We start from the raw sequence: 15,426 nt of genomic DNA on the forward strand, positions 1-15,426 counted from the left end.
GGATTATCGTTGCAGTCCAAGGTCTGTTTCGGTTCATTGAACAATACTTGGCAGCTTTTGGGGGCTGGCTGACAGGCCCAGGGTGCAGACAGCAGTAAGTAGCAGCAACATGGGGGACCTTTCGGGATGTCGGGGGCTTAGCTTGAAAGTAGGCTCCAGGCGGACTGGGGTTTGCTGGGCTGGCGTTGAATTGAATGAATCGACGGCAGCATTTTTGGCCTGCCAATTGCTTGCTTGCGACCTTACGTACCACCAGGTGTCGTCAACGCACCCTTCCTCCACAACCAAGGCCCGTCCTTGGATGCAACATTGAATCAAGAACGCCAGCCCATCTTAGAGCCTATGCGCTATGTATGTACGAAATCTCCGGCTGCTGGCGAAATCGCCCGGCCAGAGATTAATTAGATCTGCTTCTTTTTTTTTCTCCTTGGTTGTGTGCATTTCCCTCACATTGCTGCAGCCGAGACGGAGATGGAACCGGCTGTCAAAGAATGCCAAAATGAAGAACGCCGGCTGTCTCATGTCTCGGATAAGCCATTGCACGGGTTTATCTCCTCTGATCGACAGTAGATGCGAATGTTCTGGCCATGATGAGTTGCATTGGAAGGAAGGGGCTTGCAACTGCAACTAAAAAGAGCGCACGCTGCTGCAGGGATGGCGACAATCCGAGAGCCAACTGCCCACCTGCAGGCCCCTCAGGCTACGCCCGGGGTCTCGCCAATGTCTCCCCCAGGCAGGCCCAAGGCCCTCCCAAGGCCTCCCTAGCGGTGCGGCGGCCGCGGCTGATTGGCCAGCGGCGGTTGAAATTTCCGAGGAGGGGTGGGAGCAATAACAAGATCGTTAGACGGTCAGATTTCTGATTAGAGCAAAGCGCACCGAGTGGTCATCTCCATCCTCTCACTGATCCGAGTGGGCCTCCTGTCCCTGGATGGTTCAAGGATGCTACCCTCCGTCTACCCTGCTTGGCGCATGCTCGACGAGTCGGGCGAATAGGAGGCTACAGGGCCCCTCTCGACTTGTTTCGCTAAGAGTGCCACTGCAACCCGCAATCTTTTGGCGTTTCCTGGCACCTTTCGTTCCTGACTCCCTGAATCAGCTGAGTGCCCCGGACCAGTACGGACACCACACCACAAACACACACACACCCAGACACGCAACGCACACACACGCCCCCCCCCCCATCCATCCATCCACCACCCATCCATCGACCCGCTCGTTCGTTCATTCGTTTCTCTGTTCCGTCTCCCGTGTCGAGAGAGGCCCAAGCCATTGTATTCAACCCATTCTCTTCTTCTTTTACCTTACCACCACCACGAGAGACATCGAGAGAGCGCCTCTTTTTGCCAAATCACCCGCATCAATCGTTTGTCATCGCCCTCTTTTCTCGCCGCCGTCCCTACTCGACGCTGCCGATGCCTTTGATGATCAACTAAAGAGCCACCTCGGTCTCGTTCCATTTCTTTTGAGCTAGTCTCTCAGTCCACTCGTTTCCAATTTGATTCTCCAAGCACAAGACTGGCGCTCGGCAACACAAGTGAAGCAAGCCTCATCAGCCAATTACCAGCCATCCATCCTCCACCCCTTTCCTCCACCACATTTCGACATCTACGCCATATCCTCGGTCGCCCTTTCTCCTGCCCGGAACGCCGTTGAGATTGTGGGATATTGTGGGAAAAACAGGCACATCGCTATATCGCAAATAATCGAAGGGTGGTTGCTACGCTCGACACGACCGGGATCTGCGCTGAGCCATTTCACGTTTCGCCAAGTGCCTTCGTCGACTTTCGATAAACCATCCGGGTTCTCGTTGACGAATATCGACGTCTCCTAAACCCTTCGCTTTTCCAATTGTTTGATATTGTCACTTTTACGCCTGTCCACAATGGCGAGCCATGCGGGACTCGCATCTGGTGAGACTCCACCATCGCTACGGATAACCATGGTCAGCCTACATGACTAACATTGAGCCCTAGATACCATTCATTCTCTCTTCGCCCGACAAGAAGGCTGTCTAGACTGCCTCAACGTCAGTCCAACATGTCCTGACTGTAAAGACAACGAGGTTTGCCAGTTCACGTCGAAATCATGCCATGCATGCCCGCAAGCCTATTGCGCAATCGACCCGGATGCGCAGAAGCAGAGTTCATCAGGCAGTTCATCCAGCAACTCATCGCCAAACACGGGTGCCATCGTTGGTGGTGTGATCGGAGGGTTGGCCGCTATCGCCATTGTCACATATCTGGTGTGGAGATTATGCATCAAGAATAAGCGAGGAGATTACCAGGGCGAGCAATGGCAAACAGATCCCGAGCACAGCAAGGAAGGAAACGACGATATGGCCTCGAGGCGGTCGGCACGACAATCAACGCACTCGGTCCATTCTCTTGCCTCGACTGTTCTTACACGAGCCTCGAACATCATTCAAATCGCGTACATTCCAGGCGTCACCAACAGAGCCACGCCCACGTCGCCGACCGTATTGGTGCCTCCTGTGCCGCCGATCCCTCTTGCTCACTCCGAGGGTGGCAGCCCTTCGCCGTACCAGGAGCAGCATTTCTTCGTGCCTGGTGATCTTCGCGACTCGACGTATTCTGGCATCTCGGGTTACAGTGACCGTACATCATTCGCTCGCACCTCCTACGCTCCTCGTTCCAGTGTCGCCTCCACAATTTATGGCAAGAACGCAGTGGTTTCCCAGATGCCTGCGCAAAAGGGTACCCTCCTGAAACCGTCCATTATTAGTGTCAAATCCAAGGCTGGCAGTGGTGATAGCCTTACGCCGCCTGTGCCCGAGGTTGACATTTCGAAATATGATAAACCTCCTCCGTCGCCAGCTTTCAGCATTGGATCAACATTCTTCAAGAACGCCAGTGCCTCAACCGCCACAGCAGTTCGTCCTCAAGTCGTCAGCGTCGGCAGTAGCGGTCCTAAGCAGATCTCTATCAAGACTAAGACTCCGACTGACTCGATTGCTGAAGAAGCGGAAGGTCCATCAGAGTCACCAAAAGCTAAGGCTGCAGTGCGAGAATCCAAGGCTGTTACCGAGATCGAGGACACACCAGCCGTCGACCAGGGGCCTTTCTCGGATCCTCCCAAATCGCCCCAGACTCCCAAAACACCCAAATCTCCGAAGTCTCCTCGCGCAAAGAGTGACCTGAGTGGTCTGATCGAAGAGGCCACCCGTCGGGCAGCCGAGAGCAGGACGAACTCGATGGCCTCGGCACCCCGTTCGATGACCTCGGTGCCTCGAGAATGCACCAGCCCTTTCGGGGACCAGCACGCTGTGAAAGAGTAAAGAATTACCTCGTCGGATTCGCTAAAGTTATCCCATGTAAAGAAAACAAAACACCAAGACTCCTACAGCCGTTGAGATGTCAACACTATACCCACATATTTTTTTCGAGTATCTATTTTGGATAGATTTTTATTTATCCCTCTGGGGCCTCTATGGCAACCCCTGAACGAGCCTGTTTTTCTTTTTTATCTCTTTCCAAGGCACGGAGCAAGCGGATATGGCGTTTTACCTGGCATCTCCGAATAGGAATGATGTGGACTCAGTAGTCGGCCTTCTCATATTATGGCCCTCTCGCAGACCATGAAGACATGGTCGCCTCACGCTGTTTCGGAGGATATCTGTTCTGTACGGCATCTTCTTCGATATAGAGACGAGAAATGCAATGTTTTTGAATGACATGCCAATATCTTGACCTTTCCAACGTGCCATAACTTCGTCTTCCAGTTGTTCATGCTTGACCCATAGCTTGCCTGAATATCGTGTCTACTTCCCCACCGGCTTACACTTGCAAGGACATCCGACATGTATTGCTTACGAGTATTTGATATACCTTTAGACCATGGAAGCGCGAGATGATTACTACGCACCTTCTCGTGGGGATTCCCCCTTTTTCTCACCATCACGTTCGTCCGTTCCGTATGAAGTACCTGTCCCACCCATTACGGGGCCTCTTCGTTCCTTATGACGGCTCGTCGAGGGCTGGAGCGGTGCGAGACGCCTGCCTACCTACCTACCCGAACGACGATGCATCAGGGACGACGGAATGGCGGTTGACAGTTGTTGCTTGCTTCCGGCGCTGTCTGCGTGGATATCGAGGTGTGTGTGTGTGTGTGTGCGTGTGACAGAGATCTTGGAGACCCGGCTGCAATCGTCTTCAGTCCTCCAACATGCCTACTGTGTATGCGTCTCGGGGCTGGTTCTCCTAGGGAGGCCTTTCCGGGGAACGGGTGGCGATGGACTCGCTCGGTTAATGGATATGGACAGCCGAGACTTTGGTTTATTTTCTCGCATGGGACGTATCGGGACGTGTTAGTGGGCGGACTGGGTTTTCATGCGGCTCGCTGCAAAGGCCGGCGGCGAGTGTTGGTCGGAGTGGATGGACAGAAGGGGGAGGTTCTGCTGATTCACCGATGGATTTGAGTTGGCAGGACATCGTCGACGTGCTCCGAAACCTGGTCCTATCTTTCGGTCTCCCTGATAATGCGAGCTTCGGGGGTGACGGCTCTTTTCTGGGTTTATGTTGGGTGTGGAATCAGGGAGGCCTATGGCCCGGTATGCCAGCCATTGGCTGTGCCATAATTGTCGAATGTCGAAACGGAAATGGGGTCTTCCTTCCTCCTCTTGTTCCTCCTAGATGGAGCCTTCGACTGCGACTGGCCGTCATCGAGTAGTGGGCAGCAACCTTTGCGAGAGCAGGTCGGCTAGCCGGCCATTTATATATGGTATGGGGTATCAACCTCGTTGTGGCTTGCAGATGGATGTCCGCATAAGCGTTTTGCCTGTTCAGGAGACAGAAACCCTGGTCCGTCGGGTCTTTCCCAATGCAGATATCGGGACCCTGGTTCCAAACTCACGCTGCATACAGGTCCAAACTCGGAGACCCAATGCCTACCAGCACAGTATCCTCCTATAGGGAAAGGGTTGAGGTCGGCTCAGCAGCAGCAGTTGAGCCGCACTCTAATGTGGAATTTCCCTTTTAGGAAACCGGGACCCTGGTGCATGTAGGTCAAGGTGCATCTGCTTCAAGGAATCGGAACTAAACCATGACAACGCACCCTTCGAGACACCAATTCGACGCTAGGTACACATCATGCATTCTTTATTCTTTCCACGCCGTTGAAACTGTTCCCTGCCTGTGACTTCGCATTGTGACATCAACCGTCCTTGCCATTCACTTAGCGGTGGCGCTCGGGGACGAGCTGAGCTGAGCTGAACCTCATTGTGGGGCTGGCTGCTGGGGCGGTCAGTGGTATACAGTAAGTACTAACCTCCTGTTGGTGTCAGGAGACAAGTCTGAACTTGGCTATCAGAGCGTCGCCTCAGCATACGTGCGGAAAACAATGTAGAAAGTATGGCGATGTGTGATGTGTTGACTTGGGATGCCCATGGCGGTGGAACTGGAGCAAAATACTCACCCTTTCCCCCTTTCGGATGTCGGGCCCCTGGTCGTGCTGGATATGCATACGTATATATAGTATTACCAGCCCACTACTCCGTACTATTCTGCGAATAACAGTGACTGTCTTCTCTCTGTGTGGATGTTCTGCATTTCAACAGGTAGTTTCCCTTTTGGGACACCGGGACCCTGGTCCCCAGCGAAGGTCTTTTTGTCAAAGGAGTTGACTGAAACTGTGCCAATGCGACTGCTTCGTTCTCCTTGGCCACCTCCAGCCTGTCCTGATTTCCCAAATAGGCAACCGGAGACCTGGTCACTCATTTTAGGTCCCCTGGGTGTGGCTGGCACGGGAGTTTCGAGGCCGACTTTGGGTAGTGACACTCTCTTCTACATATCTTCGTGAGGACCACTGATCGTACTATTTAGTACGTTTGACAACGAGGGCAGTCCGAAACCCCCACGGCGCTGGCCGTCATTCACCTCACACACAGAGAGTGGGCGGGTTTGCTCTGATGCCCGATAGCAGCCACCGTAAAGAGCCGGCTCATGGCTACACGGATGATGCACCCTCGGAAGACGGGTACCTTGCGTAACGCGGGTATTACATTGGGATGTAACCTGATCATTGCACCATGGATCTATGACGGGCGCACTGAGCCGCCCAATGTATAACTACCATCGCTTTGTGTCCCCGAACTTCGAGGTGCTCCTCTACCGTACGCAGTCTAACAGTCCACAACCCCTTGTCTATACTGTAAGTCTTTTGCCTAATCTAGCGAGGTCTTGACTCCTCTCCCAAATCCAAGATACCATGCACCCGCCACGTAAGAAAAGAAAACGTAAAGCGAGATGGCGAGAGCAATGGGTCCACTGGAAGCGGTTCTCCCGAGAGACCTCAGCAGGGGCCAGGCCGTCTTCTCCCCTGGCCGTTCCCATCTCTGCTTCTCCCAGCGGACACTGCCCGAACGCTCGTGGAAGTGGACGAAGCTCAGCTTCGGGGCGTCCGCCACGCACACGGCAATGTATCGAGCCGCTGACAGCAACGACAGACTGTAGAAGGAATAAGCTCGAATGCATGGCAAAGGAAGATGGAATGATGTCCACTCACGGTAGGATCCAGCGCTGCGCCACGTACCAGACCCAGCCGTCGTAGGCCTGCATGCGCGTCCACATCCAGCTCACCTTGTAGAGGTGGTTGGCCCGGGGCTGGTGGGCCTCCCGGTAGTTGGCGAAGGCGCGGCGAATCTCCTCGTCGGTGGGCTTCCCCTTCCCTTGTTCTCCCCCTCCCCCCTCTTCCTGGCCGTCTCGACGGCGGCGTAGAGCTCGTTGGCCAGCACGGCGGCGCCCTCGAGGCTCAGGTTGCCGCCGAAGCCGGCGTTGGGCGTGACCTTGTGGGCGCTGTCGCCGCACAGCACCGTCCGGCCCAGGGACCAGTGCGAGAGCACGCCCTCCTCGAGCGCGATGAGCTGGCCGCGCTTGCGGGCCTTCCAGATGTCGCCGAAGACGAGGGTCTCGGAGACGGGGCAGTCGAGGACGCGGGCGGCCACGGCGTCGGCGTCGGCGTCGGTGAAGCGCAGGCGGTTGGGGTACTTGCTGACGGCCCCGGGCCCAGATGGCTCCCGTTGCCGCCGCCGCCGCCCGGCAGGTGGTGGATGAAGACGGAGAAGTAGAGGTGGTCGGGCTGGGTCAGGAACAGGAAGGAGAAGCCGTCGTGGGCGGTGCTGCTCATGGCGAGGCCGCCCACGCTGCCCGGCTGGTAGGGCGCGATGCCCGTGAGCGCCGTGTACGTCGCCCGGATCCGCTGCTTCTCGTCGACGGTGATGAGGCCCGGGCGCAGCCGGTGGGCGCGCTCCCACAGCAGCTGGCGCACGGCGCTGTGGATCCCGTCGCACCCGATCACCACGTCGCCCTCGTGGACGCCGCCGTCGGCCAGCACGACCCGGACGCGGCCGTTGGTTGCCTCCTCGTCCTCGACGATGCCCGACACGCGCGCGTGCTCGATCACCTTGGACTTGTCCGGCAGCTCGTCGTACAGCGTCTGCAGGAAGACGCGCCGCTCAAAGGTCATGGAGCAGTACCCGGCGGCGTCGGCGAACACGTGGAAGAAGGGGCCGCTGGCGTACGTCTTGCCGTCCGGGCCGCGGATGTGGAAGTCCCGCATCTCGGTCGTCTTGGCGGCCACGGCGTCGTGCAGGCCGACCTGGTCCAGGATCCGGACGCTGGACGGGAACAGGCTGATGCTGGAGCCCCACGCGGGCGCCACGGGGTGCTTGTCCAGCACCACGTAGTCCATGTCGGCCTTGGCCAGGGCGTGGGCCAGGTACAGCCCGCTGACGCCGGCGCCGACAATGATCACCTTGAAGCGACCATCGGTTCCGGTTCCTTCCATGTTGAAGGAATAGTTTGAGGGTCGCTATGGCGAGTATAAATGGACCGATGTAGAAAGCTAGCCAAGGGTGGCCAAGAGGGTGCAGGTCCGAGGTTATCTGTATGTTGCATTGATATTTAAATATTGTACATTTCATCTAGGACCATCTATACACAAACCCAGGCACCGTGAGACATGTCATACCGACGCGGCAAGAATACCACCCGATCAACCAAGCCAACGATCCGGCACAAACACCACGGCGTACATGAGCCCATACTTTGCGTGACTACACGGCCCCCCACCCGCCACAGTCACATCCCCTTTTGTGTATCGGCCATGGACGAAATAGGTAGAACCCCTCTCAGAAACGGACATAATATGACAGAATGCTGACTGGTTCTTCCACGCATACAGTGTCCGTCTATACGCGCCACGATATCGGCTCCTGGCGTGGCCATCACCTTTGGTCCCTCTCGAAGACTTGATGAGGTTTTGCCCCATAACACAAGTGATACCAACACTGGCAGTTGAATGAAGAATCCTGTAAGAGCCGGCCAATCCCAATGGTACCATTGCCGGCCTGGTACCAAGCTGTTATACGACAACAAAGGCTTGAAAGAGCAGGTCCGCCCCTGTGTCTCCAAAAAGTCCAAAAGCATTGTTGCCACAACTTGCATTGTAAGAACCCCATGGCTCTCATTGAAGAATGCATAAAAGGCTCAACATGGAAGCCCCAATTGGGCCAAACGATGATTTGTAAAGACAGCTAGTTGTCCGTTTGGTCAAGAGTACCGCCATATTCCCCAACTTCCGCCCAAAATGGCTCCCGTCACCTTTCGTTTCAAGTCCTGTGGACACGAGGACAAAGACCCCATGACCCAGGCACTGTGGGCGAAGCTGCAGGAGCGAAAAGCCCTGCCGGGCAAGCTCACCGTCGAGTCGAGCCTGCCGTGTCCCCCCTGCAGCAGATCGTACGAAGCCTACTACACTGACCTCTCCGCCTGGCTGCACGCGGCCTGCAGGAACACGAATACTGATGATTGTATAGGCATGTTGTTACTGGCCGAGCTGGTCTGGGCCCGGTCCTCGCTAGAGCAGCAGCAGCACCCTGAGCCGCCCGAAGCCAAGCGCATCTGCGCCCTGCTCGCGCTGGCGGCCGGCCGGTTCCGGGAGCGGCACGTCGACCGCCTCGAGGCCGTGCTGGTGGGTGAGTACGCCCGCGGCCGCAACACCCTAAACCAGTATCTCGCAGACGACGGCGCGACAACGTCGACGACGACGGAGCCTGAGCTAAACGCCTTCTTCGTCAGCCAGGCCGAGCAGTATAGCAGAATCGCCCGCGTCGTCGACATGGTGGCCGCCACCCACGCCTACCTGTGCCCCAACGACCCGCCGTACCTCCCGCCGGTCGAGGTCTCGGCCTACTTCCGGCGACGCATGGACCGGGACACGGCCGGTCTCGAGGCCCAGTCGGATGACCTGGTCGAGAAGGCGACGCGGCTCGCCGAAAGCCTGCCGCTCCGTCGTCCCCGGGACGGCGGCGGCGGCGGGAGGAGGCCTGTCATAGACCGCGGCGACGTGCAGGTCCAGCTCATCAAGGGCATGGAGGGCGTCGTGGACGACATCGTCGGCCGGGTCGGGGCCCTGCGCGAGCTGGTGGCGCGGGCCGAGACGTCGCCGCACCACCTGCGGCAAGAGGACGGGGCGGCGGAGTTCGAGGTGGCGCCGCGGAAGATCTTTGGGCTCTTCTTCTGATGAGAAGGGGTAGGTAAGTAAACAGAGTAGATAGAGAAAAGAATACGTCCAGTAAGTATCGAGTGACCTAAGCTGCGTGCATTAAGCGCCGGGCTTTGCTCCTTCCACTTCCCAGCCCATGACCAACGACAGGCGTCAAGTACTTTTTGGTTGGCCTACGTAAGCCGCCTGGCCTCCCGGGAAAGCATGTTCTCCCGGAACTGCACCATCCTGGTCCCCCGAATCCTGGGGGGACGGGACGGGTATCCGCGCCAAGAGGGATCCCACCTGTATGTGGCCATTTCCTAGCGTTCGGGAGTTCCTGCCACGTAGCCGGCACTTGGACGCATCCCGGCACATACGATATCTTAAGTATCTTTCCCCTTGTCTCGGGTCGGTCCAGGAAAGGGAAATGGGGGGCCTCCCTTTCTGTGTCGTAGAGCACCGTTCGGGTACATGTCCCTGTACAGACCACACTGTCCGCCGCGACAACCCGTCAGACGGTATCTGCGGGTTTGGACTCCGACCAAAGGAATCCCTATCGTCGAAACGGGGAGGTAGCAGGAGGCAACTTCCTCCTTGGCTACATGGCATGAATCCTGCATATGCAGTGGGCTGGGTAGGTTACAGCACCTTGGGACGACAGCATGGGGGACAGGCAGATGGGCACACGGAGAAGGAAGACATATGCAGATCCTTTCTCGCACCCAGCACGACGGGACAGGAATAACTGGGCCGGGCTTTGGTTGGGACTCGACGACCTGCAGGCTCAGGATGCAGAGCGAATGGCTAGATACATGTGTGTGGTCAGCTACAGAGATAGCCAACACCCGCTTATCATTACTCCTGCAACCGAGGAGATGCAATTTAGACGTATGCGTCTCGGGCGTGGATCCGACCAAGTCCTAACTCCGGCGCAACTCCCCATCCAGTCAGCTATCTGATAGGTGCTTGTTCATGTATGAGATATGTATCCTCCCGAAGGACAACTGCAATGCAGGGAATGATAACACCCCAATGCCACACGTAGTTGGTTCTCTTTAAAACATCTTTCTCGTGTTCGGAGACCGAAGCTGCGTCGAGAGAACACAGGCAGATATGCATAATAACTAGATATCCACATATGCTGCCAGCACAGCATGCCTGGGCTGCTCCTGCTCTCTTCACATGCGTCGCCAAGTAGAAAGGTGCATGGTCGCATCCCGCCTGGGTGGTACGCAGCCGACGAGACCCCCCCGCCCCCCGGAAAGAACGACGACATCTCATTAGCCCGTCGGCCCTCTTCGTCACATTGCAGCCACACCAGCCCTATCGTACGTGGACGCTGGATGGACTGAGACTTTTTGCATTTAGGCGGAATAAAACCCATGCTTTTATCACTTCTTCAAAGTCGAAGGAGCCGTGACGAAGGGGATGTGTCAATTTCCCGGCTTACACCGGTCGAGAAAAGAGGAATTGCTCCCGTCTTACATACATGATCCCTTTTCTTCATCATCTCCCTTGACCAGCATGAGATGGCCGATGGAGATGAAGGAGGGGGCAGGGAACCGAGTTGGAGGATGGAGGGACAGGTGCTCGCTTGTACGACGTAACGTCGTCTCTATCCCGCGGGATGATTGTAGTGACCCGAAAAGGAAGGAAGTGGAAGGAAAGGGCCATCAAAGGAAACAAGCGACAAGGCCTAACATCCCGCGCCGCATCCCAGCACCGGGTTGGCCGGACTTCCCCTTGGGCAGTCGTCCCAGACACCCGGCAAAACCGGTGCAAGTGACGGTGCGTACCAGCCATAAGTCAGTCCCCCCCCCTATAACCTATGTCGCGCTCGCATCCCCACACCACACACAGACACAAGCGTAGCAGTGAGCAGTCGCCGAACGAAGTCGGCCCAGGGGGGTTTCCGATAAAAAGTGGAGGAAAGGAACGCCAGCCGGTATAACGGATGCCTGCTTGCCTTCTTTGCTGGGGTGGTCGATGCACTATATGCATGCAGTGTACTTTTATATTGGGGATGTGATTTTCCTTCTTTTTTGTCGGTCCTACCTTAGAGCCGTGCAACAGCCGTCCCCGGCACGCGGGCGACGTATAAAAAAAAGGGAGTATGGAGCGGGAAGAACCTTAACCGGCGGGGATAGACTAACGTTCGGAATAATATTTATTATATTTTATTTTAAAAGGTTTAATATAATATAATATAATAATTTTATATAAATAAATATATATTATTATAATAATGTAAAAAGTTTTATATAATAACGTTAATATTAATATCGAATTGAAAAGGACGATTATATATTTCGTTGAAATAGATTTAAAATTATTGCGATCGGATCGATTTTAAAAGTTATTGTACTTTCGATTTCGATAAGGAGGAAGGTATAACGACGATTATGTACGAAGGATAAATACCGCCGATTAGCTTTTTTAACAGCGATAATTATAATTAATAATAATTAATAATAATTAATAATAATTAATAATAATTAATAATAATTAATAATAATTAATAATAATTAATAATAATTAATAATAATTAATAATAATTAATAATAATTAATAAGCCCTTTATCGATATCGAATTATAAAAATTATATAATAAAAATATTATAATATAATAACGTTAAAATCGCTTAAAAACGTATAATATATTAATGTCTATTCTATTATTCCGAAGCCTAGGACAGATACACGCGTTGCTAGGCGATCTACAGTAGCTAACCCATCTGTCTGCGTGCTGTGAGGATGGATGGATGGATGGATGGATGGACGAGACTAAACGCAACATCGCGCATGGCCCACTCCTGTATGCATGCGCGTAGAGAGTTTAATGTATAGTCGTAGTGGCGGCGGGCGCCGTATGCAGCATAGCTCCAACGGCTACGGTAGATGGGATACATAGCCAGATACTATTACTACTACTACTACCGCCGGTGGCTCGTGTTCGGACATCGGCCGAATTGCGAGGACAATGAGAAGAAGAACGGGGGAGGGAGATAAAGACGAAGAAAGGCACGAACAAGCCGCGGAGAACCAACATGCAATGGAAACCGACACATCGTGGTTCAAGCTGGATGGCTTGAATCAAACTCCATTCCTATCTCTCGTGAGGATTGCCGAGGGAAGAGCCCACACGACACCCGAGGCCTGCCCCTTTCGTCACCAAGAAAGGGCCGAAGATCAGAAGGAAGCAGAGGAGAGGGGGGAAAGGGTCTCGAGCAATCACAATACATAACCCTGGGGGGCCCCGTATTAGACAAAACCTTATTGTCGGGCTGTGGGAATCGGGGAGTTGCAGAAGGTCGTGGGTATGGAAGTCTGACTAGAGTCCAGATGGCATGCTTCGAGAAGGGGTGGCTCTCCAAATTGACAGAGAGACATGGATGGTTAAGCAATGAAGATCGCACTCCCAAATCCCGTAAAGGACGACGCCCTATCGCCCCTCGGGGGCCATGGTAGGCTAGTCCGTACTTTTACATAAGTAGGTAGGGTCAAGGTAAGGTCCATGCCATGCCTTTTTGGCTCAGCAGGCCACGTTTTTGCCATGCGATGCTTGTTGGGACGATGGTCTTATAGACGCGAGCCTAGACCGTGGCTTAAAGGGTCGATGAAGAGTCATGGTTGGATATGCATGACGCTTTATTAGTAAACGCGAAGCTACAACAAACATAACATGTATGAGAAGATGCATGTGTATAATATCATGTCTCGTTGGACAGGCAAGGGGGGCTACGATTAGCCCAGGAGAGGCAAGAACCGAAAGTGAAAAGTCCCTTGCGTCAGTCAATACACGCAGGTGCCAGTAGGAGTGTAGCAGTCGTTGTGTCCATGAGGAGCCAAGACATTAGGCGAGGGCAGCGGCTGTTTCTCCGTCTGTGTTGCCAACTTGCCGTCTCTCTTGGCGCCAATATAAGGTGAATGTATGTATGTATATGTAGTGTAATGTCTTCGTCCGTCGTCGTCCCACAGCGGGTTGATGGTCGTACCATGACCGACCCGGCTTCCTTCTCTCATTAGAGGAAGAGGCCTGTCTTCCTTCTTCGTGAGGCTGTCGAAGTTGAAGCAATTACCTACTACCGGAGAGTCGACCCCCATGTACAAAGGGACATCCGCTTATTCGGGAACAGACCAAGCAGAAGAAGGAGAAAAAGAAAAAGAAAGAAAGAAGAGAAAGAGGGTTCACTGGCGCAAATGTAACGATAGCCACCGGGTCCAGGGTTCTGGGCTTCCGGGAGGTGGGGTGCCGGAGTAATGACCCAAGCCGGATGGATTCAACGTGGACACGCAGCAGGGGTCGTGGATGGACCCGGCTATTTTTTCATTCGTTTTTTTCTTCTTCATTATTGACTGACTGATTGATTTGATTTGCTTCTACCAACCCGTCTGCCGGTGCTATTCATCACTATTGGACGCTCACCGACCTGCCTCCCTTGGTAGGAAACGGTGTAAGTGTTTCTTCCCTATTCTGGCCCTCTTCGGGGCTTTGGCTACCGTACTTTGTGCTCGAGCTGGCTGAAAGTACAGACATCCAACGGCTAAGCCAAGCCCGATCGTCGACTGGAGCTTATAATAAAGTAGCGAGTCCCGGGTTCCACTGGACCGCACTGCCGCGGGTCGCTTTCTCCAATGTCGAAATTAAATACCCTATATGAGTACCAGATATAGACGCGTTGCGGAATTGGGCTCGTTCGCCCGGCCTGCTGCAGCCCATTCTTTTTTTATAACAGCACATGGGCATGCAATCAGGGATCCGTGTCGTGTAAAGAACCTAGGTAGTGGTAGATATATGACAGCCGGGGGGAGGGAGAGAGTATGACGATGTCTGTATGTCTTCTCATACCTTGCCGTCCTCAGTGACGGCATCTCCATCGGTTGCTCCATTGCGTCAAGAACGTATCCAGCAGTCTTGATTGTAAGGGGGGGAAGAGAAAGGGAAAGAGACGCATCTTTTCCAATCCCAGTTCCCCATGGAGAGGGAAAGACCCTCGAGCAAGACCGCTCTACGTCATGCCTCCCAGGACGGATAGGTAGCAGTAGAGCCCGTAGGTAGTAAATAGTATCTTCTTGGTAGTGTCCTGCTACTAGGTAGCACAAAAAGTTTACTAATAATATCGAAAATGGCATCCATCAACGACGAACAGCGCAGCACATCCGACAGCGCTAGTGGCTGCCGCTAATAACAAGTAGACGAACGTCTTTTTTTCCCGTTTCCCTGCTTGCGCCTCCGGGAAGTCGGAACAGACGCCAAACTCCACCTTTCCCATCCGGCGGGCGCGGGTGCGATTGGTGAAGCAGAGGGCACACACATTAGAGAATAATAAAAAAAAGAAGAAGGCTGGGGGGTCATCCAAATCGTCGGTGTGTGGCCAAGCAATTCCCGGAAATGCAAGGTGAGCGAACCGGTTGTAGGTGTAGGTACTGTAAACGTCAACCCGGACTTTTCCCTTATTCCCCTCTCCTCTCCTTTCCTTCCTTGGCGTGTTCCTTGTTGTATCGTATGCATGCACCTGGGTAGTGCTCCGTAGGTACCAGTTCCATGATCGGAGTTATCGGCATGCTACGATACGGTAAACGAAATAAGCCTGGTTCTTTCTCAAACTTCCACCACCGTCAAGTCACGTTGGCGCGGGCGGCGGGCGGGGGAGGAAGGGGGAACCCTATTATCGCCTATATCTGATACACGTCGCCTAGCAGGCAGGAGCAGTATTTCTCCAGTGGCTCGTGGTGGTCGTAGAGAATGGGCGGCGACGGCGACTGGCCTTCTCCTTACGGTTTGGTAAAGTGTCACCACCAGAGGGGCCAGGCTGGACCACAGCGGGCTGCCCTACATAGTTGCATAAAGTGCTAGCTCCAGCTACGGCTACAGTAGCGATGTAGCTAGCTAGCAAGGCAAGCAGCAAGGTCGACATGGATACA

At 54.2% G+C, this 15,426-nt stretch overlaps 3 protein-coding genes across 3 annotated transcripts; 1 reads left to right on the forward strand and 2 right to left on the reverse strand.

The window, feature by feature from the left end:
- Window positions 1-1,882: 1,882 nt before the first annotated feature.
- PG985_002843 (uncharacterized protein) lies at window positions 1,883-3,295 on the forward strand (the record flags this gene model as incomplete). Its single annotated transcript, XM_066822612.1, has 2 exons — window positions 1,883-1,910; window positions 1,974-3,295. The coding sequence occupies 2 exons, from the start codon at window positions 1,883-1,885 to the stop codon at window positions 3,293-3,295; spliced, it is 1,350 nt and encodes a 449-aa protein (XP_066690044.1).
- A 2,883-nt stretch (window positions 3,296-6,178) lies between these two features.
- Window positions 6,179-7,800, reverse strand: PG985_002844 (FAD-dependent monooxygenase; the record flags this gene model as incomplete). Its single annotated transcript, XM_066822613.1, has 3 exons — window positions 6,179-6,533; window positions 6,594-7,000; window positions 7,072-7,800. The coding sequence occupies 3 exons, from the start codon at window positions 7,798-7,800 to the stop codon at window positions 6,179-6,181; spliced, it is 1,491 nt and encodes a 496-aa protein (XP_066690045.1).
- A 1,272-nt stretch (window positions 7,801-9,072) lies between these two features.
- Window positions 9,073-9,746, reverse strand: PG985_002845 (uncharacterized protein; the record flags this gene model as incomplete). Its single annotated transcript, XM_066822614.1, has 2 exons — window positions 9,073-9,604; window positions 9,697-9,746. The coding sequence occupies 2 exons, from the start codon at window positions 9,744-9,746 to the stop codon at window positions 9,073-9,075; spliced, it is 582 nt and encodes a 193-aa protein (XP_066690046.1).
- Window positions 9,747-15,426: the final 5,680 nt, after the last annotated feature.

Source organism: Apiospora marii (assembly GCF_038362585.1).
Source record: "Apiospora marii strain CBS 49790 chromosome Unknown utg000002l_segment0_segment0, whole genome shotgun sequence".
NCBI lineage: Eukaryota > Fungi > Ascomycota > Sordariomycetes > Amphisphaeriales > Apiosporaceae > Apiospora > Apiospora marii.